We start from the raw sequence: 24,273 nt of genomic DNA, 5'->3' as shown, positions 1-24,273 counted from the left end.
AGTATCACCTGCTCATACTGTGGATGAGCCTTGACAGCTTAATAAATTTGTACATTTATCTTTTCCCCAAACAAAGATTACCAACAGTCTTGATGACTCAGAACAATTTCTTTTATCTTAGACAAACTAGATTTCAAAACACTCATCCTTATGACTCAAATGTAGTTTGGGAAGCTATTTCTGAGGCTAATGTAGCAAGATTGACCCTGGTTTAAACTACTAATCTGCATTCTCAACTGTGATTCAATCAGCTGATATAACATGGAACAGTTTTACAGCTTCCCTCATACATTTTGGGATTTCTTTCACTTCCTCTGGCAGCCATGAAAATGAGTTTAGACACAGCCTTTAAAAAGAATTTAGCATCGCTGTAACTATAACCCGTTGTGGGAGCTCTTCTTATGTACATTTTCCTCCTCTGTTTTTTCAAAGCATGTGACGGTTTTTGATGAGGCTACCAGTTAGTGTTGAGGCTGGTGTCTACACGCAGGATGGGGAATTCATCATCGAGGGTTGTTAATGGCCTAAGTAATGATGCATGACTCCGAGCCATCTGAGCAAGATGGCGGGGGGAAAAAGCTGCTGAGGATGGCATAATTAATTTGAAAGTGGGTGACCTCAGAGCTGGAGTAAGGATAATAACCTTACCATGCCTTCACATCACTGTAACTGTACTGAACTGGTTCCTAAAGGTCTTTTTTTTTTGAAAAGGGGTTTCCCCACTTCACTGTCTGCACCTGTCTTCTGTCTCCAAACAGAACCTGAGGGTGAGGAGCCCCAAGGACTGTAAGGACCAGACGGCCAAGAACTCTCTAGAGGGTCAGTCGCTTTGTGCTGGGTTTTACTCAATTCTATTAAAATATTCAAATGTATAAATACAGATAAAATATTATAGGAATTCTGTCTGATTTCTCTTCTTTCTAATCTATAGCTCTCCTATATAAACCGGTGGACAGAGTGACACGCAGCACATTGGTGCTTCATGTAAGTAAGAGAGAGCGCTGAGGCAGCAACCCTCTTTAATAATCTCACATTACAGTTGTGTTCTGTTGTGTTTTAGTAATTGCCTCTATTGCTTGCAAATTATCCTTAGAAAGCATGACATGAGTAAACAAAACCCAACCTTCAGCTGGGTTTCATTTCTGTTTCAGTTTCATTTTGAGACTATAAATCTATGTTTTACAAATTTGCTTTGTCACCATCTTCAGTACCGAGTAGCTTAAGCCTCTATAAAGATGGTGAAAAGAAATCCACTTGTAATGGTGAATATTATTAGATACTGTATGTGACAGATTGCGGATTAGATATGTGACTTTTACTGTAATCATGGAATGTGTGTGTATATTTGTACAAAGTTTTATGTGTTTTAGGACTTTGAAGAGAGAGAGCGAGGTGCAGAGAGGCTTGGCTTTATTATTAATAAACCTTGTTTTTGACTTCTCTGCTTTCTATGTACCACTGCACTGTTAGTTTTGTGTTAAGTGGAGGTGGTCATGGCTCAAAAATTCACTCTATATTTAATTTTTCCATTTACTGTTAGGACTCAGGGCTTCGTTTATTGCGCGTATGCAAAAGTAATAACCTTGAGCACACTGTGAAAGAGCTAAATAAGAAAAGCAGAGCAGGTTTGAATGACAATATGTACTGTGAGGTAGCTTTTGTATTTGCATGTCATTGCGCATGCATGTACCTGGAGATGTTTGCTTTTGAAAGTCAATGTTTCTGCGTCTCCCGCTGTACTCTAGGACTTGCTCAAACACACGCCCACCAGCCACCCGGACCACCCGCTCCTGCAGGACGCCTTGAGGATCTCCCAGAACTTTCTGTCCAGCATCAACGAGGAGACCACGCCCCGACGCCAGTCCATGACCGTCAAGAAGGGAGAGGTAAGTGTTCAGAGATTTACAAACAGACTATGATGGAAATGAGCCACACTGTAGGCCTAATTTTATATCCTACTGGCAATTTAACCTATAGGTATACTAGTGCATATTGATTTACTGGACAAAAACAAAGAACTTTGGAGTTACTAAGAGTTAAGCAGCAGATAGAAATGACAGTTTTTGCACTAAATTAATCCCTGACTGCATGACTATGAAGTGGAGCAAATACCAAGGTATCAGTATGTCAGACATATGTCATAAATTGGCACTATCCTTTTAATAAATTTGACCTATCTGGCTATTTTCTAAATTTGCAACTTTGAACTCAACACTTTTACCTCTGCACTATTAACAGAGCAACAGGAAATAGTTTAGGTATGTTTTCAATAAGCAAATATTATGACCCCACAGGTTTAAATTTAATTTTAGTTCAATTAAACCCCAAATGTGCATCAAAGCAATCTATTCCCTGCTCTTCTGCACAGACTGGAGATAGTAAAAATGTAGATAATAATATTTTTTTCACCAGTTTCACTCTTTATAGCCCTGTTGTACCTTGTTGAGCATGATGATGTCATGACCCCGCCCTCCAAATGACCTTGAAGTCACTGTCGAATGAGTGTACGAGGGACCACCAATCTGCAGCCTAAAGCAGAGCCCATGCCCTTATATGGTCATGCCAGGGTTGGCTCATTGAGGGTGATTCTCCGTTTGCTCAGTGTCTCTTTTGTGGTTTCCCATCTCGCCCTAACGTAAACACACACACACACACACACACACTCCCCCCCCTGTCTCTCTCATCCCCGGAGATGACTTGATGCACGTGAATGGATGCCTCTTGATTGATAGCTTGCGTGACACTGCCACACATAATGCCTTGTAATGAGCCAGTGGTCCGCTCTGACTGGCAGATTCCGAGTTAATTATTCATAAATGGAGGGTGGGAGCGAGCGAGCAAAAAGGCTGTGTCGGCTCCTCCCTCTGCTCACACGGGGGTCATTACCGCACCCAGTCCACACACACACACACACACACACACACACACACACACTGTTCTACTCTCTGTTCCATTCACTGTCTTTCTTTCTCTTGCCGTTGTTTGCCTTTGAACATACACACACACATACTTGCCTGCTCCACCTCCCCTCCTATTCCCGCAGGCCCCCCCAGTTCGATCTCAGTCTGTCCAGACCACCACACCAGACATCAAATATTTATGATGGATACATGAAAGCAGCACATGGAAATCAATGGGGTTCATTATATTGTCCCATAGATAGGATATATAATATGCCTGAGGTTTCTGTCTGCATTTCACCCAACATATAACACGCTTTAATCATTGAAAAACTGTCATGACCTGGAGAAGTGGAGAAACTGACGTTTTGCATCCAATTGTCTCAGTTGGGAATAATACAATACTTTGTAAAGCTGTTTTAATACTTTTTAATACCTATAATCACATGAAATTATCAAGTATTTGTTGTTACCAGGTTTAAATTGCCAAGTCAGCACATTTTCAGGTTGCCAGCTTAGTGGCTGACAGTGATACGGATTTATACATTTTCCAGAATTAATAAGCATTAGTTTTGCAATTCCTTTTTGTAAATTTACAAGTGTTGAACAACTGTTAGGCTGCAAATAGAGCTATATAGTATCTGTTCAAACAATGAGACATTGAGTCCATAAACACTGGATTGGCATGGCATTGCATTCTCAGAGTTAACTAATGATTACAGTTACATTTTACATTACAACACACCAGGCAAAAATGTTTAAAGATCCACTCAATACATGTTTTAAGATGGAAATAAAACCTCTACTTTGAATAATAATTTGTGTCTAATATGGTAAAATTCAACACATCTCCTCCTTCTACCTCATTAAAAATTCCAGAAGCTTCAAGTTTCCACATCACACTGGACCACGATAGGCTCCAAAGTAGTTGTGATGTCACAAATCATATTCGTAGGCACATGCCTTAAATTCAAAACTTTTGGTGAGCGCAGAGAAAGTTTTCCCCCCTTAGGAAGATGAATTTGAAAACAGCCCTCTAGTGTCAAACTCTGCACATTCTGCACAGTGAAGCTCAAACATCCAACTAAAGTAACAAGAAGAAAAACATATTTTTTAAGTGGAGGGGGACTTTTAAGTTCCCTGAAGTAATCAGGGGATGAGCTTTCTGATTATTCACCCTTTTCATTTAATTGTTACGATGCTGATTTGATTTCAGGAGGCAAAAACAATCACATAGCACAAGTGATAGGAGAGGAGGAAAAAGGCTCATTTATGATCTGCAGCATGAAATTTATTCATAAAGGAACTGTGAACTGAACTCTCACTCTTGCCTTTACACACACACACACACACACTCATGAGTAACCTGTGGTTTGTTCAGTGGAGGCATGCAGCAGAAGAAGAGCACAAGCGGCCCCCAGAGGCCCTGGCCTGGCCAGATGAGGGGGGCGGAGGGAGGGAGACAAACAGAAGCAGCTTAATTAAAAGGCGCTGTCTAAATCTCAATTCACCTCCTCGCTCTGCTTTGTTTGCCTTTGGGAAAGATATGCACATGATGACGTGTGTGTGTGTGTGTCTGTGTCTGTGTCTTTGTCTGTGTTTCTAGTAGGAACGCACACACTCATCTGCACCATTTTCATCCGTCTGTACGTCTGTCTTTCACTCTATCATTACGTACAAACACATCCCCATATACACACATTGTTTTACACATACACAGTAAGCGCAGAGATGCCCCTTCAAGCATGTACCGCTTTCTAAAAATAAACACGGATCTTTTGTAAATTCATGCGTATGCTCGCGCGCACGCTCTCAGCGAGGCTCCTCCGCGAGATGGTCAATATTTAATCTGCGTTCTGTGCTGTCAGCGTGCTCTGCCTCGCCTCACTCTCTTTCTACATCGGTGCTGCCGATGTTCCGGTCAGCCATTACGAGAAATAGAGAAAGTCACATTTCTCCTACTGGCTGTTCGATATTATGAAAATGTCATCTGATGCGCTGAGACAGCTGCTTTGTTAAGGATGTCTTTCCCCCCCCCCCAGTAGCAGAGCAAAGCAGCAGCACAAGCACATTTCTAAATTCATCAGATTACTGTTTTAGGAACGAGCTTTAACTGGAATATGTGTCTGCATCCAAAGATTAAACTATAAACCTTAATTAAACAAGAAGAAAAAAAAAACCATCTACAGGCATTGAGCGAGCAAACCTCCCATTCAGTGTTAAATGAATAAAACGCATGAGAACAGCATTATTTAATCTGTTATCAGTGTTTTTCAATCCTGGTCCTGCGGCACCTCTGCCCTGCATGTTTTAGATGTTTTCCTCTTCTAACGCACCTGATTCAAATGATCAGCTCGTCATCAAGCTCTGCAGAAGCCTGATAACGAGCCATTCATTTAAATCAGGAGTGTTGGAGCAGGGAAACATCTAAAACATGCAGGGCAGAGGTGCCCCAGGACCTGGATTGAAAAACACTTTGTTTAATGAATTTTGGTAGCCCAAAGATTTTCTTCTGTTGAGTTTCTGATTCAAAAAAAATGAATGCATGTTCTCTTAATTCTGATGTTTTGATAGTCGAAAACCTTTGTTCGAGATTGTTAATGACAGATTCGACTGTGCAGGTTAAACAGATGCTTTTGTGTTCCAGTGTTTTAGTGGCCAGTGTTGTTTTATCCCTCCACATGATTCCCATTCACTCACACACAGTCAGAAGCCTGTAAATCCCCGATCTAGCTGTTATCCCTCCTTTTATCTTATCTCTTTATCATGAGATCAATGGAGGAGAGGATTACCAGTGATGGGCAGTGTACTTCCTCAGTCCAGTTTGAGAGAAATCAAACAGCTCCTGTGTTACAAACAAGAGCGTCATCTACTTTATCACTTTCCTGCCGAACCTTCATTTTAATCTGAGCGAGTCGGTGTTAGTAGGCGGACAGTTAAGGTGCTTTCTGGATAGTAAACCTAATCTACTGCTGTACTTTCTGTTTGATAATCCAATCAATAATCTAGTCTTGGCTTGTACACTAAAATTCTTATTGTCCTCTGCTTGCCGTCTGTAGGGGGAAAAAAACACTTAAAAAGTAAAAAAAAACAATAAGTAAAGTGAAAAACTAAAAAAAAAAGTTAGAAAAGGGGAATACCAAAAAAGAAAGACTTGATAAGGAAGAGTATAAAATGACAAAACTGTACAATAACAATCTAATATGCAACAGCAGTGCAAAAATCAACATATTTTAAGGTTTATTAATAGTATCTTGAGAGGATGACATCCTCTTTCATTTGTTTGTAATAATTGGCATCACAAACATGAGAATTTATATCTATTTTTCATAGTTTACTTATGATAGTTTAATCCCTGTATATATATATATATATATATATATATATATATATATAGTATAATCTGCATGTAATTGGCAGTGGATTAAATGTCCTTTAAACCTCAAATCCATGACCATATTACAGATATGTGATATAAAGATCAGACTGATGGGGCTTTTGATAGGCAGTATGACTCCAGTGTTCCTCATTCTTCTCGACATTTTAATGATGTATTTGAGTAACATGCTAAAAAAACTAAGAGCAGCAGTGTGACCCATGTCTCATTCTGACTACTGTACATGTCCTATATATAGACTGACGTGACAGCACGTAGACAGACAGAAGCGAGGCGAGATGGAGCTTTGTTTTATAGTCTACTCAGAAAACATCCTCAAGGGATTATATATTACATGCGGGATGACTTCACAGATGTGTCATTCCTGTGGCATCAAGGTACCTGAAATGAAAGACTGAATGATGAACATGTAAAAGTTACAATGAGCAAGTTTCAAAAATATATCCCTTGTCTGTGTTACAGCACAAAATGGATCAGGAAATGATGGTGAAGAGGAAGGAATGAGTTGACAGATCTTGGTTGCCACTAGACATAAATGCCAAAAAGACAAAAACAACCCCATCTGGAAGTGATCTATCTCTAGTAGTCACCATTGCAGGCTTCATTATCTAGCTAGAAACTAATAATTACATCCACCATTGGGAATTCAACTTTTATTAGATCCTTATTTTGTGTCACATGGTTCGTTACTATAGTAAGAAACAGTAGCATTACATCTCTTCCGATGGGAGCCTCTCTCTCTCTCCCTCTCTCTCTCTCTCTCTCTCTCAGTTCTCAGGCATTTGCTTCCTTTTGATATACTCTCAGGCTCTCTCTTTCTTTCTCTGACACCCTCTCTCGCTTTCCTGCTCTTACTTCTCTCTCTGTCTAAATCACCCTCTTCATCGTACGCAGGCAGAGTGACACAGAATGATCCTCCTCTTTACCAGCAGATGTACGGTCAGGTTTTGTAAGCAACCTCTCCAACAGTAGCATCAGCCCCCCTTGAGCATGGTCTGGTTTTGACAGTGACTGTGTGTTTGCAATAGGGGCGGGGGGGGGGGGACCGAGATGAACATGGGGATTGGTTCCGAGTAAGTGTGATGTCATGCTTCAAGGCTTTACTGGCAGGGATTGACTAGGTCTGGAGAAGGGAGGGTGCTAGTGAAAGTGAGAGGGAAGGAGGGTGACAGACTTGTATATGAAGCCAAGGTTTCCCGAGGAGAAAAAGAGGCTTTGGTTATAATGTAAAATAGTAAAATGTGCATTTAAGTTTCTCAAACCTACTTTCTGATTTGCTTGGTTTGGAGAGCAGCAATAGATGGACCATTATGTCTGCATATTGGTAATGTCATAGCCCATTAGTTGTCATTCCTGTCACTGTTTCTTACTAGAACATGCATCCCAACTTTTGTCAGCTGGCAGTGCTTTGATAACTTACTCCCTAATGTTTTAACTCAAGTTAAACTTGATTAAATGCATTTCTGAGATTTGATCCACCTAAAATGTATGTCATTAAAACAAAATATCAGATTATTACCCCTAAATAAATCATTGTAATCAAGTAAAATAACAAGGGCAAGCGGAGGAAATCAGCTCTAAACTTGCAGAACGATCGAAATCAAGCACACACATTAACAAAAGAATGAACTTAAAGGCACAAATGAACTAATATTTGCAAGTTTCCTTCCTTTTCAGACAGTCTGCCTGCTGATTTCAAATGCAGTATTTCATTTTATTCTCTCCTTTTTTTGCAGTCAAGTCACAAGTAAAACCAAGCTTATACGAATGTGAAAGTGGATCATTTACTATAGAGTTGTGGCTTGACATTTGTCTGATCCCTGCATTTGTTCTAAGTCCACACTTGTAAATGTCTTCTCTTATTTGGAAAATGACATCACTGCCCCCTTTTGGCATACGACAGTATTACATACCTCATTACATAGTCTGACATCAGTGACAAGTCCCAGAGCTCCAAATATCATTCTTCATTTCCTCCATACCTCATTCATTCATTCCTTTGTGACCTGGAAATTGATGATTGTGCCAGTCCCAGAATATGACAAATTAATTTACCGGGGAAACAGTTTAACTGATGCATCCGCACTTTTGGGTAATTGCATGTATATTATGTAATGAACATCATTATGTTGGGAAATTAAACCTTTGTTTGGCTACAAGGTGTATTTTGAGTGATGACGGAGCTGCAAGTAAAATCTGTTTCCTGCAGATTTTTTACCATGACTCACAGGAATGACCTCATAACTGATTATTCTTCTTCCTGAACTAATTGCATACACTTTGGTTATTGGCAGTAACCTCATGTTACTAAAATGACGCACCTCTGTTGTTTTCTCCACAGAATCGGCAGCTGTTGAGGGACAGTTTCATGGTGGAGTTGGTGGAAGGAGCCAGGAAGCTGCGGCATGTCTTTCTCTTCAGTGACCTGCTGCTTTGCGCCAAACTGAAGAAACAGATTGGAGGGTAAGAAACCAACGATGAATGGTGAATAAAGATATTAATGCTGTTTTTTCATCCATCAGCGCAATAAACCTTTCTCTGCCCTCAAATAACAGATGACTCTCAGATAAAGAATTCTTGTTGCTGTTTTTCTTCCTTTACTTTATATTTTCTCCTATTTCCACTGTCTCTCTTTTCCCCAACTCATCCTCATCTTTTATCCTCCTTTATCAATCCACCTCCTCCTTTCATCTGTCCTTTACATCCCTCTTCCTCTGTAGTAAAAACCAACAGTACGACAGTAAGTGGTACATCCCCTTGACTGAGCTGACCTTCCAGGGCCCCGAGGAGGCCGAGCCACTTACCATCCCCCAGGTTCCCGACGAAGAGCTGGACGCCATGAAGGTTAAGATCTCACACCTCCGCAGTGAGATCCAGAGAGAGAAGGTAGCGTGGATATCATCGATTTCCTGTAACTGTGACAAGATCCTTTACATAATATGAAGCATAAAAATGCAGTGATTTGCTTCAAGGTTTCCCACAGAAACATAATTGTATTTAAATTTCCACCTCTGTGATTTCAGAGAGCCAACAAGGGCTCAAAAGTCATCGACCGTCTCAGGAAGAAACTGTCTGAGCAGGAGTCTCTGCTCCTCCTAACGTCTCCGAGCACACCCCTCCGAGTCTACAACAAGAACGGCAAGGTGATGACATTCTCCAACTTGCTCTGCTTCTTTTTCTTCAATCTTATTTTTCATCATCTTTTCTGCCCTCCTCCTCCTCCTCCCTGTCTCACCGCTCCCTTTGCGCTCCTCTTCCCCACATTTCATCTGTTCTCCCAACTGATTCTCCTCATTTTGCTGCTTTTTTGTTCTCCTCTGTTTCATTCCCAGCGCATTATCCCCTCGCTGATCTTCCCTCAGATTATTTCTCCTTGATCTGTCTCATGCTTAGACTTTCTTGTATCACTGTGGAGCGAGCGCTATACGATGTTTTACATCTGTGAAAGCAGGTGGAACGAGAATACACCATTGCAGAGTTAGATTTTTTTTTCATTCTGCTTCTGAAATAACAACCTTTTTTTTGTGTTTGTGTTTCAGAGTTACAGTTTTCTGATTTCGTCTGACTATGAACGTGCAGAGTGGAAGGAGATAATTAAGGAACAGCAGAAGAAATGTAAGTGTCAAAACCGAGTCAAAACCAAACCATCTTAGGTATTATCACACTTTAGATACATTTATAACTGTACTGCTCCAGGAACCTTGTGAAGGAGAAACAGAAACCAATAACTTTGCAAAATAGTGATGACAATCCAAGTTATTTGTCATTCATTATTGTTATATCAGTTTCAATAAGATACATGTTCCTTTTGATATACAATAACTGTTCCCATAACTTCCCATTAGGTTTTAAAACTTCCTCCTTGACTTCTATGGAGCTGCAAATGTTGACCAGCTCCTGTGTCAAACTGCAGACCGTCCACCACATTCCACTTAGTATCAATAAAGAAGGTAAGATATTTATGTATGTATTGGAAAGTATTCATTTTTAGCATTCATACAGATGCTGTTTAAGTTTTAAGTCAACGGTAGTGTTCTTCTGAAACTGCAGTGTAACATTATAAAGCATTTGGGGCTCTGTGTGTATTGCAGAAGTGTCGTTACGCTTTCATGCTTCCTTGGTTTCTTGCTTGAGTTCATGTCTTGGATGGCAGCTTTGTTGTAAACCATTAAAAAGTCAAAAAAAAAAAAAAAAACGCCCTTGAAAAGATACTTATGATTAATAATTGTGGGTGAAATGAAGATAAAAAGTACACAGAAGCTTAAGCCAAATGTTTTACACTGGGTAGTACTGTTTTATCCCTTCCCCTTCTGTGTCTTATTCTGCTCCAAAACAAACAGAGATCTGCATGCTTTTCTAATCCCTCCTCGCTGTCTTTTCTCTTTTTTCTCTGCCCGCTGACTGTTTTTCCAGAGGATGAATCCCCCGGTCTCTACGGGTTCCTGAATGTAATCGTCCACTCTGCCTCCGGCCTCAAACAGAGCTTGAGTGAGTCACTTTTTTAGCCTCTATGCAAGCAATAGAAAATACAGACGATCAGACAAAACAAGCTGAAAGTTTTATACTACTGAGAAAGCTCAACTGTCACATGATAATGGAGCAGTGGAAAAGACAGTTTTACTGTTTTGTTGTTCTAGTTGTTATGTTGGAACGGGAATAAATGCAGGAATTCTGTGTTTACCTCATAAATTACATTCATTTTTAGGTTCAAGTTTCATTTTCCACAAAACAAAACTTGAATAAGTGGTTCTTTTTTTAAATTTACATTTTCAAATATCTGTCTTTAGCCACTGGTTTGGTATATTCACCACATTTCATAGTATGGAAGTTTGACATACTGATTCTGAACCATCTTGCCAGTTCAGTTGCTAATGTTATTCACAAAGAACACCTCAGCTGACATATGACTTTCTTCTCTGTCAGATCTCTACTGCACATTGGAGGTGGACTCTTTTGGCTTCTTTTCAAATAAAGCCAAGACGAGAGTATATCGATATACCACTGAACCCAAATGGAATGAGGTAGGAGACTGGTCCAATACATGTTTATATTATATAACTCCACATATCCCCAATGTCTGGTTATAAGTTGCTGCTGACATTTTAAACATCTTGTATTAATCACTCGTGACTCGTAGGCTTTCTAAATAAAAAAGATGGAACTGGTACCTGCATATTTTGGTTTGTAAAACTGTTTTATTAATAGACCATATCAGTACGTCCATGAACACATCACAACACACGTATCTGACATCTGCTTCTGTAATCAGTTAGCTGTCCATTTCTGGGTAATGAAAAGATGTATAAAAAAATCCACTCAGAGCATCTGCGACCCCTGCAAACGCACAGCAAACACATATATGCATATTGCCTGCATACACAACATGTATGCGTTAATGACACAGCTGGATGTCGGAGGTTATCATTACAGTGGAAGAAGAGCTTTGAGACACAATCAGTAAATCGGTTCATCTGCAGTACAATTTTTCTATCATAAACCCAGAGTCTCTTTGAGGATTTTGCTCAGCAAAGTGGAAATAATATCAGTTAATGAGGAGCTGCTGGTGATGACTCACATCTGTCCAAATGTTAAGTGAACCAACACAATGTGGGCCTCAGAATGATGTGCAGACCATATGCAGAGTGCTCTCTTACATAATTACAGGGAATGTTGGTCAGCTCTGCATTATGTGGTAGGATGCATGCATTAAACAAACATAGCAGAGGCTTTCTGGTTTTTTCTGGATGTATAATCTCTCTGTTTCTCATTATCTTTCTCATTCTTCTTCTGCCTTTATTCCTGTCAGTGTTTTCCAATCAATGCTAGCTTACGTGTTTTTACACCCTTTCTCTCTTTTTTTTTTTTGTTCTCCTCAGGAGTTTGAGATTGAGCTGGAGGGCTCTCAGACCCTGAGGCTGCTCTGCTACGAGAAGTGCTACAACAAGACCAAGCAGAACAAAGAGGATGGCGAGAGCACAGACCGCATCATGGGGAAAGGACAGATCCCGGTATGACATGACATCACCCCCCTTTCAGCAGACACACCATGACTCATTACTGATAGGCGGTTATGTCACCGCCACTGCCACAAAGCATGAAATCCATATTGTTGCTCAATGAATGACTTAAGCGGAGCACGACGTTGCAATTGGCTGATTAGATGAATTACCTTAATATTTAATGGATGGGTAGAGGTTGGTTGGATTAGTATGTCATTTTAAATAATCAAAAAATGGTCACTCTGCTCGGTTAGGATTTAAGCGAGAGAATGAGCAGCATTTCTGACAGAATGACAAAAAGCTTTGGACCAATCATAGTGCTGCCAGGTTTGGCTGTTTAAAACATTTATCAAAGTCTGGGGTCTATAATGGTTATTGAGTAACAGCGTCCTGAACAGGTGGAATTTACATTTTAAGTGCTCCGTCTATAAAAATACCAAAATCCTGAGCAACACTCCTGGAAAAAAAAAGCCAACAACGCAGACACTGTCCTGAGCAACCCGGCCATGAGACCGACTGATTCCAGGTTGATAGCAAATCTAGGTAGCAGGTGATTAGGTTGCCACGACGACGGCAGCCTGCAGGATAATGCCAAGTGTCACTCATGAGATCGACAGACAGAAAAATACAGCAGGGAGACAAAGATTTTGACTGAAACATGTTTTTGATTCACTGCCGCTAAACTGATCTCACTCCTCCGCCCACAAACAGGTCAAGTGTGTGTGTGTGTGTGTGTGTGACACAGCTGGACACTGACGTCTGGATATCTGAGAGATTTGTAATTGCTTATTTTCTTGCCTTTCTTCACCAAACTTAGAAACAATCTGCGCTGGAACAACAGGACAAGTCTCTGTGTTGCTTGTAGTCTGGCCAAACCGTGAATTACGGTCACATGCTCCACCTAGTGGTTCCTTCGGTAATCCTTAGACACGATCGCTTCTTGACTGATGATGTCATTCAAAACAAACCGCCCGGAGCCGTGAGAAAGTTGCTCAGCAGGGTTGTCATAAATCCACGGCAAGAAACTGCCACTCCTGCCTTCAGCACAAGCCTCAGATTACTGCTCAGTTTTACATCCAATTAGATGTTTAGAACAGAAAAAAAATAACCAGTTACTTGCCAGAACGGCTGATGGCCAAACACACCACCCAGTTTTTGGTAATTTACAATTCACGTGCCTAAATGTGTCTCTAACACATGTAAATATAGCATAGTCATATATTTAAAGTGTTAACTCGTCTTTATTCTCTGTCAACATCTGTCGTATGTGCTTATTGTTGACTGGTGCATCTGTGGCTCTAATCCATGTCTACACAAAAGGCAATGACTCCAAACAAAACAGTACAGTAAAAAAGAAGATACAATACAGCAGCTCAACACAAAAAGATTGTTTTTACTGACTGAAAAGGTGTAGACTGAACACCTGCACTTCTTACAATATGAAATTTATTTGGTCTCTTTGAACAAAGCTGCATGTTTTCAGTTTGTCAACTCCATAAATTCACCCTTTTAACTGAAGCACATCCATTCTTATCATTTGTTTCTTAATCCTGCACATCCCTCTTAAATCATATTGGATGCTTTCAGGTAGTAAATTATTTTTAACTGTAAACATTGCTGGTCTAATCAGCTATTTGCAATCTTGAAAAGTACATATGTATAGTGTATATTGTCTTCTCTCTTCTTTTTTTTTTTTACAGTGTTTTAAACTGTCCCTGCTCATACTTTTGGCTTCATTTCAGCTTTAAAGAGGGTTTAGTTTTACAGATGTGTGATTTATTGGAAAATTGCATGTTGTGAAACGGCTTCACTAAACCTTTCCCCGCTAAAGGCTGGAGAAGATAAAACTGTATTTGTTGGCAAAAAAAAAACATTAGCTTTTAAAACATTTTTTATCGGAAAGCAAGAGGAGCCCTTATGGCTTTGCTGTTTTTTTTTAGTGGATTGTAATTCTTTCTAGATAAATGGCTCAAACCAAAGAGCGCTCTCAGCAGTGAAAGATTCAGTTATGAGAAACACGATTCAGCTTCGCACGCAACCAGATGGGGCTTAGCCTAGGTAAACATACAACATACTATACAGTATATTGTGTGTGTGTGTTTGTTTCCTCATGTTAGGTGTGTGTGTCTGTGTGCATGTGTGTGTGTGTGTACCCAGCTTTTATTGCCCCAGATGGCCTGGCTCTGTCAGATCTGAGTGTGTGTGTGTGTATGTGTGTGTGTGTGTGTGTGTTTGGGTGAGAATTTAGTCTCTTTACACAAATTGTATTTGTTCCATCAGGTTTCTAAAAATATAATAAAACCACCTTTGACAACATTCCACTGTGATAGAGGGAAGATTTGTACTGTTGATGCAATTATACCTTAATGCACTGTGATGTTGACATAGCTGAACAGTACATAAGTAGGACAAGAGTATATAGAGACGGCTTAATCTCAACAAAGCAAATAAACATTAAAAATTCATGTAGCTGCAGCGCTGCATGAGAAAATAGTGAGAATGTTTCATAAGAAATCATATAAAACACTCTTTGTTGTTTTTCTTTGATTCTTTTATCTACTTGGATCTGGATCTGCACTAAAATCTAATTACTTGTTCCACTGCTTTCTAGATATCCTGCTACTAAAAAGTATACAAGTAAACAAACTTAAAGTAAAATGATGGATGTTGCCAATTAACACACTGATCCCAGCATGATCTTAGACAGTATGAAATGTCAAAAACTACAAGTTACATTTCAAAAACAGCTCACTAATGCTGAATCTGGACACCTTTTTTTGTATGTGCATCATGGTTTTGGATGTACAGGAATATCTGAATAGTTCAAATGAAATTTCTGTGCATTAAAATGTAATGTTTTTCTGTTCCTTCCACTCAGCTCGACCCTCAGACTCTTCAAGGCAAAGACTGGCAGAGAACAGTTATTCCCATGAACGGGGTGAGTCAATCAATCATTGACTTTCTACTTTGTACTATTAGTTTGATACACAGTCTCTCTGTTAAACAGGTGTCAAATCTGAAAGAACTCACATTATTTGGTGTCACTGTCAGCAATGATACAACCTTATATCATAGTAGCACATAGCGGTGAGGGATCAACAGTGTCTCCAGCAGTGCAGTGTACATCTGGTTTTAACATGGCAGGATTTCCTCAAGATCACAGAAAGCTATGGCAGATTGCAGGCTTGTAGGTCGGCTTCTCGCTCTGTAAACCTGTTTTAACTTTAAGCCCTTTTTTCCCGTGTCAGATCGAGGTCAAACTGTCCATGAAGTTCACCAGCCGAGAGTTCAGCCTGAAGAGGATGCCCTCGCGGAAACCCATGGGTGTTTTTGGAGTCAAGATCTCCACGGTGACCAAGTGAGTCAACCTTTATAGACACAGAAGCTGCTTGATTACAGTAATTATCTGTACTGTTAAAATGCCAAACCCCCTCTTCTCTAATGTCCTAAATGAATGTAAAAGCCAAAGTTAGCTGACATGTCCAGTTGGATGGATGCTTGTCCTCCACCTGAAGTGTTTCAGTCTTATTCTAGACCAGGGGGCAGCAATTAGGTTCAACCATTGGCCTTTTTTTAAAATGTTTTACTGGGGAGGCTGTTAACCAGCAAAGTGGAAATGCGGGCCTATATGTTTTGTTTATTTCTTTGAATTAATTTAATAATAAAGTTGATGTTTAACGTTGTTTAGCGTATTTTAGGGCAGATGTCATTTTTCCCATTTGTAAATGAAGGCTGACATAGTTACAGCTTATTTTAATACTCATTTGGCTAAAAATGACTCATACACGAATGTATGTTCTGCATGGCATTTCAATACTGGCTATCTGCACGTAATAAACAGTGCCCTGCTTCATTTATGGTTGATTCAAAGTACTGTGGTTGTTGCTGCTTAGGAAAAAAACGCATCAACGCACCATTTCTGTTAGACTGCAACCTATTTGTGTTATTCTTATTTGTAGAATTAAAGCAATGTTAGAGCTCTCACATTAAAATTTTTTCACCAGCACTGTTCCAGTAGCATGACTATCCTCATATGGGGGCAGTATTGAATGTAACAAGGTTTACACAAGCCTTTTTTTGTAATCTACAGTAGATTTGTGAAAAAGTATGTTAATGTTTTGATGTACACTATGAAAGTCAGGACTTAAGCTTTTATTATGGAGCCAAATATTTGGCCCAGACTGTAGCAGGCTCTCTGTAAACACCTAATTCAGAATTTAGTATGTTTTAGCCCATTAATTAAAAATCATGTGTGAACAAAGTGAACACTTTTTTGGTGATAAATGACATTAATGAGGATTAAAGATAACAATCAATTAGTGTTGTGGATAAAACATTTCAATAGAAACACTAGCAAAGAGCCTGAGGTATTACTAGCCCCTCAGTGATCAAAACAACGCAAAACACAGCTAGTAGTCTTGTTCGTATTCTCCCTTTATCACAATAAAGAAAACATTACATACCTCATCATTTATTCAGTGTTCTTGCAAGCACGTTTTAACTAATTACATAATATGAATAATGTTTATGTTTCTTTCCGCCCAGGCGAGAGCGCTCCAAGGTGCCCTACATTGTCCGGCAGTGCCTAGAGGAGATTGAAAGGAGAGGTATGGAGGAGGTGGGCATCTACCGAGTATCAGGAGTGGCCACTGACATCCAGGCCCTGAAGACCGCCTTTGACACCAGTGAGTGCAGTTTTCATCTGCGTATCTGCTGTGCACAAAAAGACATTCAAGAGGGTTAAAATGGACAAATTACAAAATGCTTTTTACAAGAAATAGCAGTAAACACATGAATTTGTGTACTGTATGTTACTAGTTTCACAAGATTCACATTTACTCATACTTTATATGTAATTCAGCTTTTAAATCAAACAATTTTTAATTCACTGTTGTCACATCTAGTCATGTAAATGTCACTATATTCCAGTTAAAATCATCCACATCTCTTCTTAACCATTTCTCCAAGTTCATTCTCTATGGGGTAACTCCAAATGTTATTTATTGTATGTAGTAGACATTAGGAAAATCGTGAAAGAAATTCTTAAAACTAAACATTATATTTTGGAGACAGATTTTTAGAAATAATAAACCCTTTGCAGAAGCTACATGTGTTGTAGGTAAACAGAAAATGTGATATTACAAAAAGAGGGTATTTGTATATTTGTATTCACAAATATATGTTTACTTTGCATTTTCCACATTTCAAAACGCCATCTATCAGCAAATTATAATGCTGTTACTGCCATGCGTTTCTAGGAAAGAAAGCTGAGAGGATTTATTGACCATCACCTGAAGGAAATCCTTTTTCTAATCTTTCTGTCTGTTGATCAGGTGATCATTATCGCAGCTCTGTGTTTGAGGCATTTTCCTTGTTGTGAAATGAGTAACCAGACTAACTCCTCTATGCATTTTGTGTGCGTGCGTGTGTACTAATTGTGAGTGTATCTTATGTGGAGTGGGGTTACTTTACTTCTGATGAGATACTGAAAAATGAGATGCATGGCGACTGCCTGCTTGTTCCATGATGCTTCTTTTTTGTCATTGCAAGCCTACTGTCTTCATCTTGTTCTCATCTCGCTCTCTCCTGCAGATCATAAAGACGTGTCAGTGATGATGAGCGAGATGGACGTCAATGCCATCGCTGGGACCTTGAAGCTGTACTTCAGAGAGCTGCCAGAGCCGCTCTTCACTGATGAGCTCTACCCCAATTTTGCAGGCGGCATCAGTAAGTCGACCCATCACGTAGCTTATTATCAGTCAACCAATCAAGCAAACTAAGTATTAGAGCTGTAGTTTTTCACAACAGTATCAAGGGTTGCTTCATTTGCAGGAAATATGTAATGTAATGAGTTTATAAGTAATGAGCTTATCTTGTCCTTTGCTTCTTGTCCTTTGTGCAGCCCTGTCTGATAGTGTTGCCAAAGAGAGCTGTATGTTGAATTTACTACTGTCACTGCCAGAACCCAATCTGGTCACATTCCTTTTCCTTTTGGATCACCTGAAGAGGTAAGAAAGAGCAACTAAAACCCATGCAGATGCATTTACAGAAATTACATTCAATCGCAATAATACAAAAGCATGTTAACATTCCAGATAGATTTTAATTTCATTTTTCTGTCCCAATATTATTGAAATTATGATATAAAATTCAAAATGTTTAACTGTGGGAACTACAACTAATATCACTTATACTATACTATACTTATTACTTACTGTGGACTATTAAAACAAAAGCAGTCTGTACTTTAGGATGTTATATGAAACTGCAAAATGTCCTCTGGTTACCATGGGAATTTTGAATAATAAGAGGCTCAACCATTACATGGGCATCAATACAATGCAGATGCATCTCTTCAGTAGCACTGTATGAGTGTGTAATGGGTGGTCCATAGGTGGTTATAGTTTTGCCTAGATTATCAAGTGAGGTTTCCACTTAAATTATATAATAAAGCAAATAGGAGATTGGAAAATGTAGAGTCATAAGAGGGAAACTCTTCTTCATTTACTGTTTTATATTTCTTGTATTGTTAGTGGAAAAACTTTTGTACAGTTCAATATATAACAATTACTTCCATCATCAACCAATCTGTTGATTTTTTTTTTTAATGAAACAATAAATTTAACATGACGCACGAGATGGTTTGTTACACAGAAACATCTGAGAAGTCTGTTTGGAAAAAGGCAGGCACTTTCAAAAAATACTTGGCAGGTGATTGGATGAACCATCTGTCTATCACCGTCTTACCTTGTGAGGCAGCTGGATTCGCAAGATCACAAGATCACGTGAGGATATTCATAGGATGGTGATTGGTCCGACACAAGCACATAACTTCAAGTCATGTGCTTGTGTCTGTTATGTGCCTGACAAGATGGATTCTCACATGATCTCATGATCTCCCGAATCCAGCTGCCTCTCAAGGTAACAATGAATCATTCAATCAATAGAATGTCAGAAAATACTGAAAACGTCAATCACAATTTCCCAGAGCCCACGATCACACATACAGATGCTGATGCTTGTTTTGTCCAATCAACATTTCAAAACCAAAATGGATTCAGTTTAAAATGACAATGAGAAAAGCAGCAAATCCTCATGTTGGAGAAAGCTTAAAGTAGCAAATGTTTGCCACTCTTTGTTTAATAAATGACTTAAATGATTAATCAAATTGAAGCATGAATAGCAATTATTTTTCCATTCTCCAACTAATCGATTCATTATTTTGCCACTAACAAATGACAGAGGTGAAGAAGTTTAAAACAACAGAAATCTTCACATACTTGCACACACAACGTACAGGTGCATCATGGCACAATATCATCACCTTGTGTGTGGTCTTGTCCTCTATCCGCATCACTAATGGACTCGTCTGTCTTGCTCTCCCCAGGGTGGCAGAGAAGGAGAGCATCAACAAGATGTCTCTCCACAACCTGGCGACGGTGTTTGGGCCGACCTTGTTGAGGCCCTCAGAGAAGGACAGCAAGATCCCCGCTAACCCCACGCAACCCATCAGCATGGGAGACAGCTGGTCCCTGGAAGTTATGGCTCAGGTCTGTCTGTTCCCTTTGGCCTTTTATCTTTGAATTTTGTGAAGCTTTTCTGAAAAATACACTCTGCTAAAGGTCTAACATATCCTTTTTCTACTTCCTTGCAGGTCCAGGTGTTGCTGTATTTCCTGCAGCTGGAGACTATCCCTACCCCAGACAGTAAACGACAGAGCATCCTCTTCTCCACTGAAGTATAAAGTGAACATTTGGCTCTGCCTACTTGAGACTTTGACTATGAAGGAGTGAAAAAGAGAAGGACCTTGGCTCAAAGTGAGCCTGTAGTAGTATGTTTTTGAATTGACTGACCAGATTCCTCTTGAAGCTGTGGAAGGGATTGTCTCTGGCAATGACCGTCGCCCCTCAAACACAAGAGGGCGCCATTGGGCCTCTACAGCTCAGAGGATGCTAGTCCTCTGCATTCATATCTCTCACTACTGTGCATCACACCTGATATTTAGTATAATTCCTGTTACCTTCAGTGATACTGTGGGTAAGTCTGCCATCTACATTTCTTCACTTTTATCTTTGTTGGTCTTAACATTGAACCTTTACAGCTTGAAGACAATTGTGGTTCATAAATCAAGAATTGTTAAAATCAAGTTCATAAAAATTCTTGATTCTTGGAATTAGTTTGCAAAACAAATCAGAGTTTCCACGTACATTTGTGTTTGGGCATTGTTCTCTATCTGTGTTTATTTTGGACAATCATCAAGCCAACTCAAAATATGTTTATCCATCTCAAACATTGCTTCATATCCTGTTGAGGAAAACATGTCTTACATAATTGTGGCGCATCGTTTGTAAGAAGACAAGAGGAGGCATTTGTGCTGTCTGTGGGAGTTAAAAATGAATATCAACAGCTGCCACGAGATTAGCTTTTTTCTCTATATCATGAAGGCCACAGGAAGCCGACACCTGTACGTTAAAGTGTTTACAACGTAAACAAACCCCCCCGTTGGAGTCCGAGACAAACGGCTTGAAGAAGGACTGTAAGAAGAAAAAAAACTTAAAAAAGGAACCCGATGATTAGTAACACACTGCAATTTGACTGCCTGCGTTTTTTCTGACCATAAAAGCAAATTTCCTCAATTTGTCTTGTTTGTTGTCTCAAGGTAGTCTTCAGCTTAAATATCCAGGAAGCAATATATTTTCTAACATAGGAATTGTCTGTGTTCATACCTTTGCTGATGAAATGTCCTTCTTATTGTAACATAGGACATCTTGCCAAATTAATATGTCGTTTGTTTGTTTCTAGGAAAAAAGGAAGCCGTTGTATTTACAGATACAGTATGTACATAATCTTAAAGTTGTATTTTTTTTTTGGTTCTTTTTGTTTGAACTGATAGAGGAGATTTCCGCACACTTAGATCTATGCAGTGTTTCACTTTGAACAAACACTGCATAGATCGAAGTGTGCGGAAATCTCCTCTGTCAGTTTGGACTCATTGATGCTTCCAGCACCTTAGCAAAGATTTAGCCAGGTGGAGCGGTGGTCATCCTGCATTGTTCTTTTTGTCTAACAGTATAATCATTGTTGCTATTATTGTAATTTATTTTGGGGGTCCTGGGGGAGAAATCAGTTTTGGTTTTTCTGTGTATTTCTTGGGTTTGATTAAGAAAGTGGTAGATGTTAGCCTTGACTTCAAGTCTTGCGGTAAATAAGCAGGATTTAGCCTTGTTCTTATTGAAACTACTCAGCTGTTCTGTCCAGCCTATCAACATATTGGTTTAGATATTATGAAGGTGACACACACATTGTAGTTACAGACTGTATGCTGCTGTGGAAATAAAAAGGCACAAGCTCTTTAACTGCTGGGTGTTCCTCAGCAGTCCGTCTCACATCCAGAGACCATCGCCTGTCTAGTGTAGACATTATGCAATGTCATAATACAGCACACACACATACACATACATACATATGATATTGTTGTTTTTGTACCATTGAATCTGTGGCTGCAGAAGTGCACTCATGCAATGTTAGAACTACTGTATTACAATTCAAGTGACCTGAGCACTCAGCATTTATGTCCATTGAAGAGAATATCTGTTGGTGTAAATGAAGGAATATTATTTTGTTTCTTCTTCTTCTGTCTGTTTTTCTTTCTCTCATGCATATGGCAACATGTCCTCCATCCTCCAATGTTCTCCGTCCTTTTAAGCCTCCAGTTAAGTCTCTTAAAGCTCATAAGATATTTTGTCAATACTAAAATGACATATCTCTGCGTCCTTGATTTAACATGCAGGCATGTTTTCTTGTTGTTGTTGCTGTCTTGTCCGCAAATATGTGGGATGTTGGTTTGAGGATCTGGTTTACATTATTACAGTTTGTCCTTTTCTTGCCCATTTAAGGATAAATATCATGGCTGGTTTGTAAGAAGCTGGTTTACTAGCTCTGCAGTTAAATGCATGTCTGTGCCAGGCCTTCTATATAGTATATCATAGGCATAAAACTATAACCAATCGATCAGTTTAATGGATCTGATAAGGGCTTGTGTGTGGTTGTGTCTACATTTAATAACATAGAAAGGCAGATATGAGTAAAAGATATGAATAACAATGTTTGGTTTTTTTCGAAACATAAACATCTTTAGACTTTTGAAATGTTCTTAAGCAAGTGAAGTGTTTTCTTTTGGATACATATCTCTAAATATTAAGAAATGTATACTCACTTTGCGCATTATTCAGTGCTATAGGGTCATCATCTATCTCCTTTTAACATCACTTAAAAGTGAACAAAAAGGAAATCAAAATTTGATGTTTAAATGACAACTTAGTCTGTAGATTTTAGATTAAAAAAAAACATTATTGTATCAACCCCATACACAATACTGTCAAGATACTATTCAGAAAGACCTTCAGTCCCATCACAGTGTTTTTTTCACTGCCATTGTTTACGTCCACTAATTTTGGCCTACTGTAGCATGCGCACATTCTTTCAACATCTATATTTCAGTGAAAAGTGAACGCACGGAATCCACCATTCTTTCGTTCATTCATTCGTCCGTCACCTTTATAACAAGTCCCGATTGCCTACACTCTTCTACCCTATCGTGCCTCGACACTTTTGCTTTTGTTTGGCGCCTGCGGTACTCGAAACGTCAGCGAGGTGATGACGCTGACGCTGAGTGGAAACGTTCAGTCTCCCGTTGCCTTTGCTGAGGACAGCCACACAGCTTTCATTTCTTATAGACTAAGACAGGACCTTAAACTTAAGCATGGTCTTAGCTCATACTGTAATGCCCATCCTACTTGCCACCTTCATCTGACTGTGATGCTGTAAATCAAACTGTGTAAAGGACAGAATTTCTTTCCCATGTCCTTATTTTAGCTCTTAAAACTTTAGCTCCTTGTATGCCTTTTGTTTTTATTTATTTATGCTTTGTTCCAGTTTGGTAAAGGAAAGTGTACTGGATCTATTTATTTATGATATAATATCATCTAAGGCTAAATTAATGTTGGAAAAATGGTCTTATATGGTGTACTTTCTTTGGGAAAATGTTATGTCGCAGTCTGTTTGTCAGCTTAAGTTATGGAACATCCTGCTTAAGTTACAAGTGTTTCTCTTCTATTTTGTCCCAGAATCATGACCTCTGTGTAAACATCTTTGTACCCCAAACTCCTGCACTGTCAGCTCATCTCTGTAGTTATTTGTGTCGTACAACAGACTGGCCACTGTGATTGTTCAGCTATCTGACTTAGATAACTGAATAGCAGGCGCAGGTTCTTGTCAGTTTAAAAGGTAGATTCTGTGAGTTAACATAACTCAAACGTCTCTTTTTTTTCCATAAAGTTGTATAATATGTATTATACTAGAGAGTACATAATTTGGTTTCCATTTTATTTATTGTGGCGTCCGCTGACATATGATGCGTTGGGGATTGATCGAGCCGGTACACCTCTAGTCTCTTTGAAAAGACAAGCTGTCAGTATGTGGTAGAGGAGAAAAGAGTCTTATTACTCTAAAAATCTGCATTGTTTTGGTCTGTTGATTGTCGGTGTAACTGCATGTACCCTCCACAATACAGTTCCTTCCATATGCTCAGCCTTTAAGTTAGGGTTAATTTTCTGTGGAACAGGCTGAAGATGTGGAACATATTGCTCTATATGAAAGTTGCAAATTTCTTCCATTTATTGCAAATGAGCCTGGTTAATTATCACAACATTTCCATATTATAGTTGGAACTTTTTTTTCCCTCTGCTGCGACTACTCTGACATCACGCTGACGTTGAATTACGCAACTTTAACCTTTGGGGTCAAAAAATAGCAGATTTGTTTCATTCGACATGTAACGTGAAGCTGAGGATGAGACTTGCCGACCAACCACAAACACTTTCTCTTTTTATCTTTCTCAATTTTTTGACTCTTGTTCCTGTTCAATATTCAATGTTCTGCTTGTAGAACTGTAAAAAGGAATACTGTATTCTGAAGG

At 39.2% G+C, this 24,273-nt stretch overlaps 1 protein-coding gene across 1 annotated transcript in view; it reads left to right on the top strand.

Annotated features, from left to right (window-relative positions):
- bcr (BCR activator of RhoGEF and GTPase) overlaps positions 1-24,237 on the top strand; it is a 91,248-nt gene extending 67,011 nt beyond the window's left edge. Inside the window, exons 7-24 of the mRNA XM_067574518.1 lie at positions 759-819; positions 932-984; positions 1,746-1,886; positions 8,639-8,760; positions 9,018-9,183; positions 9,321-9,440; positions 9,837-9,912; positions 10,143-10,247; positions 10,711-10,785; positions 11,221-11,318; positions 12,174-12,305; positions 15,175-15,234; positions 15,545-15,654; positions 16,842-16,981; positions 17,889-18,023; positions 18,199-18,304; positions 19,684-19,846; positions 19,951-24,237. Of these exons, the coding sequence (XP_067430619.1) occupies positions 759-819; positions 932-984; positions 1,746-1,886; positions 8,639-8,760; positions 9,018-9,183; positions 9,321-9,440; positions 9,837-9,912; positions 10,143-10,247; positions 10,711-10,785; positions 11,221-11,318; positions 12,174-12,305; positions 15,175-15,234; positions 15,545-15,654; positions 16,842-16,981; positions 17,889-18,023; positions 18,199-18,304; positions 19,684-19,846; positions 19,951-20,040 (1,953 nt within the window). The 3' untranslated portion in view covers positions 20,041-24,237. The remainder of the gene's footprint in view (positions 1-758; positions 820-931; positions 985-1,745; positions 1,887-8,638; positions 8,761-9,017; positions 9,184-9,320; positions 9,441-9,836; positions 9,913-10,142; positions 10,248-10,710; positions 10,786-11,220; positions 11,319-12,173; positions 12,306-15,174; positions 15,235-15,544; positions 15,655-16,841; positions 16,982-17,888; positions 18,024-18,198; positions 18,305-19,683; positions 19,847-19,950) is intronic.
- The last annotated feature ends 36 nt before the right edge of the window (positions 24,238-24,273 follow it).

Source organism: Thunnus thynnus, chromosome 19 (genome assembly GCF_963924715.1).
Source record: "Thunnus thynnus chromosome 19, fThuThy2.1, whole genome shotgun sequence".
Lineage (NCBI taxonomy): Eukaryota > Metazoa > Chordata > Actinopteri > Scombriformes > Scombridae > Thunnus > Thunnus thynnus.
This window is presented reverse-complemented; position numbering and strand designations above follow the sequence as displayed.